The sequence below is a fragment of the Gekko japonicus genome, unplaced genomic scaffold (genome assembly GCF_001447785.1).
Source record: "Gekko japonicus isolate JY-2015 unplaced genomic scaffold, Gekko_japonicus_V1.1 scaffold3478, whole genome shotgun sequence".
Classification (NCBI taxonomy): Eukaryota; Metazoa; Chordata; class Lepidosauria; order Squamata; family Gekkonidae; genus Gekko; species Gekko japonicus.
Window position 1 is genome coordinate 98,588 of NW_015162584.1, and position 3,606 is coordinate 102,193.

The following is a 3,606-nucleotide window of genomic DNA, read 5'->3' on the forward strand; positions in this document are numbered from 1 at the left end:
GGGGGACCTCCTGGTGGGACCTGGAAATCTCCCAGAATTCCAACCGGTTAGCGGCTCTCCAGAGTCTCAGACACACGTCCTACACATCACCTGTTTCTTAATCTTTTCAACGGGGGATGGCGGGGATCGAACCTGGGGCTTCCTGCATGCCAAGCAGAGGCTCTTCCACTGAGCCACGGCCGCTCCCCAGATCATGGACTTTGTCAGGCTGTACATACCTTGTCCAGGAACCAACCCGCAGAGCCCCCCTTGTTGTTGTGGCCAATGTTGATCTTTCTGAGCCGTCCCATGTTGGGAGCATCCAGGGTGAACTTGTCTTCTTGCGCTCGCTCAAAGTTGTCGTTGTCGTTGTCCAGCTTCCTCTCGCCTGCGTGGAATGAGAAGCAAAGGAATGAGCAAGCCTAGAATGAAAAAACCCCAGGTGCAAAAACTTAAAAATGGGGGTGCCATAAAGGCTAACCCAATTGGTCCCAGCCAGTGTTCCCTCTAAGCTGAGTCAGTGTGGGCCAGCTCACAGTTTTTTAGCCTCTGGCTCACACATTTTTGTCTTCGCTCAGGAAGGAGGGCTCCAGAGCAGTGTTCCCTCTAAGCTTAGCTAGTGTGAGCCAACTCAGTTTTTTAGCTGCCGGCTAGGGCTGCCAACCCCCCCGGTAGGGCGGAATTCCCCCGCCCCGGAGGCCCGTCACCCGACGCGGGGGAATCCGGGCCCGGGGGGAACTCCGCCCCATTGAGTTCCTGCTGGGCTTTTTCTACAAAAAGAGCCCTGGCTCCAGAGCAGACTAACTTATGCAGCGAAACCGCTCGCTCACCCCTTTCATGCCAGCAGCTAGAATCTTTGCTCACAGGACTCCACCGCTTAGAGGGAGCATCGCTCCAGAGCAGACTAATTGATGCGGCAGCCAAATCGCTGGCTCACAACTTTAACGCCAGCGGCTCAGAAACGTGAAGTTTTGCTCACCAAGACTCCACAGCTTAGAGGGAGCATGGATCCCAGCAAAGGTAACAAAATTTGTGGCAGGGTAGGAGCTTTCATGAGTCACTGCTCACTTCTTCAGATACTCTATGTTAGCCTGAGCCTCCTCTCGCCCTGTGAAGGACGGTACCCCGGCCAGGTTAGGGCCAAAGTTGGCAAAGGGCAAGTCTAACCCTCTCGGTGTGCAAAGCCAACTTGCCCGGACATGTGCTCAGGACCGTCTCTCTGAATCATTCAGCCATCAAGCTCAGACACAGCAGTCACGTATCTGTCATCGTGAAAGGGTGATGTCTTAATTTTATCATCTCAAAGGTGTCAGCAAACCTGCACTGCAGCTCTACGTCTCACAATCAAACCGCCGGACGTTACCCCTCGGTACTGGGACCACCCCGGCCACAGTCTATTGTCGCTATTCTCCTTTTGATAGCCCAGCCATTAATGGAGCCAAGACTCCGCAATGGCCCAGCACCTTGCTGACAAAGACTTCCCTTCCCAATCCTGCACTTCTTTTGAGAGCCAGTTTGGTATGGTGGTTAAGAAGAAGAGATTCGATTTATACCCCACCCTTCACTACCCAAAGGAATCTCAGAGCGGCTCACAAACTCCTTTCCCTTCCCCTCCCCACAACAGACACCCTGTGAGGTAGGTGGGACTGAGAGAGCTCTGACAGAAATGGCTCTTTTTCAAGGACAGCTCTTATCAGAACTACGGCTTGCCCAAGGTCATCCAGCAGCTGCAAGTGGAGGAGTGGGGAATCAAACTCGGTTCTCCCAGATTAGAGTCCGCGCACTTAACCACTACCACCAAACTGGCTCACGAGAAGAAGCAGAGGAGAAGGAGGAAGAGGAGGAGGAGGAGGAGAGTGGATTTATATCCCGCCCTTCACTCGGAATCTCAGAGCGGCTTACAAACTCCTTTCCCTTCCCCTCCCCACAAGAGACACCCTGTGAGGTAGGTGGGGCTGAGAGAGCTCTTGACAGAAACTGCTTTTTTTTCAAGAACAGCTGTGCCAGAACTGTGGCTTGCCCAAGGTCATCCAGCAGCTGCAAGTGGAGGAGTGGGGAATCAAACCCGGTTCTCCCAGATTAGAGTCCGTGCACTTAACCACTACCACCAAACTGGCTCCTATGCGCATGCATGAATTTTGGAAAATATTTGGGCAGTGTGCTCCGTGGCTGGGGCGCTGCGATAATGTGTATGCTTTACCACGGGATGTCTCCGTGGGTAACCCACAGCAGGGTGTGCTGTGTGGTTGATATGCCCCACAAAACTTTAAACCGGCTCAATTAGAGGTGGCACCATATCACGCTAAGCCGCCAGTGTGGCCACGGCTTGAATGTCATCGATTTCGTAGCATGCAACTGAATCGTAAAGCCGTATGCTTATAAAGAATGGAACTGGGATTAGAAACAATCCAAGAAGTGACACACCTTTCCCAAAATTACATTTCCCAATATTGTGGGGGGTTTTACAGGTGACTTATGTTGATAGAAGTTCACCTGTGAACTGTGAAGGACACGGTTTACGAAGGAATATCAAGGAATTCCTCACCCCTGTTGTTTCAGCCTCCAGATCTCTTTTCAATTTTTACTTCTCCTTACGCAAACGGGACCCAGGAGCAATGCTTCCTCTAAGCTAAGGAGTCTTGTGAGCAGAAATTCTACTTTGCGAGCTACCCAGCATTAAAGTTGTGAGCAAGCAATTTGGCTACTGCATAAACTAGTTTGCTCTCTTCCTGAGCTGAGGCAAAAATGTGTGAGCCGGAGGCTAAAAAACTGTGAGCTAGCTCACACTAACTCAGCTTAGAGGGAACACTGCCCAGGAGTCTTTATTTTCATCCAGTTTTCTTTTTTTTCATTGCGCCACATTTTCTTCATTACATGTACATGTTTTTCAACATTAATTGTGTGCTAATTACATAGTATACATATATTTGTTGGAGTGAGTGACTCAGCATTCCTGGACATTGGGAGGAGAAGGCAGTACATGTCTCTAAGGGTGTCTAGGTGTTATCTCCTTGAATGGGATGCCTCCCTTTGTCTTAACCTGGGAGCTGCCCTCTGACCCCTTCTCCCTTTCTCTTCCTCCTCTCACTCCCTGCACATGCCCTTCCATGGAGACACATGTCTCTCTCTGCAGGTCTCTCCTGGAGAGATGATGCCCTCATTCTCCCACACACATGATGCCGGACAGGCTGGCCATTCGTGAGAGGGATGCAGGTCTCTCCTGCAGAGACAATGCTCTCATTCTTAACCTGGGAGCTGCCCTCTGACCCCTTCTCCCTTTCTCTTCCTTCTCTCACTCTCTGCACATGGCCTTCCATGGAGACACATGTCTCTCTCTGCAGGTCTCTCCTGTAGAGACAATGCTCTCATTCTTAACCTGGGAGTTGCCCTCTGACCCCTTCTCCCTTTCTCTTCCTCCTCTCACTCCCTGCACATGGCCTTCCATGGAGACACATGTCTCTCTCTGCAGGTCTCTCCTGTAGAGACAATGCTCTCATTCTTAACCTGGGAGTTGCCCTCTGACCCCTTCTCCCTTTCTCTTCCTCCTCTCACTCCCTGCACATGGCCTTCCATGGAGACACATGTCTCTCTCTGCAGGTCTCTCCTGTAGAGACAATGCTCTCATTC

The 3,606-nt window shown here is 51.3% G+C and overlaps 1 protein-coding gene across 1 annotated transcript in view; it reads right to left on the reverse strand.

Moving 5' to 3' along the window:
* LOC107106323 (lipoxygenase homology domain-containing protein 1-like) overlaps window positions 1-3,606 on the reverse strand; it is a gene marked incomplete at its 3' end in the record, with an annotated part of 139,154 nt that overhangs the window by 94,383 nt on the left and 41,165 nt on the right. Inside the window, exon 8 of the mRNA XM_015406454.1 lies at window positions 219-367. Within this exon, the coding sequence (XP_015261940.1) occupies window positions 219-367 (149 nt within the window). The remainder of the gene's footprint in view (window positions 1-218; window positions 368-3,606) is intronic.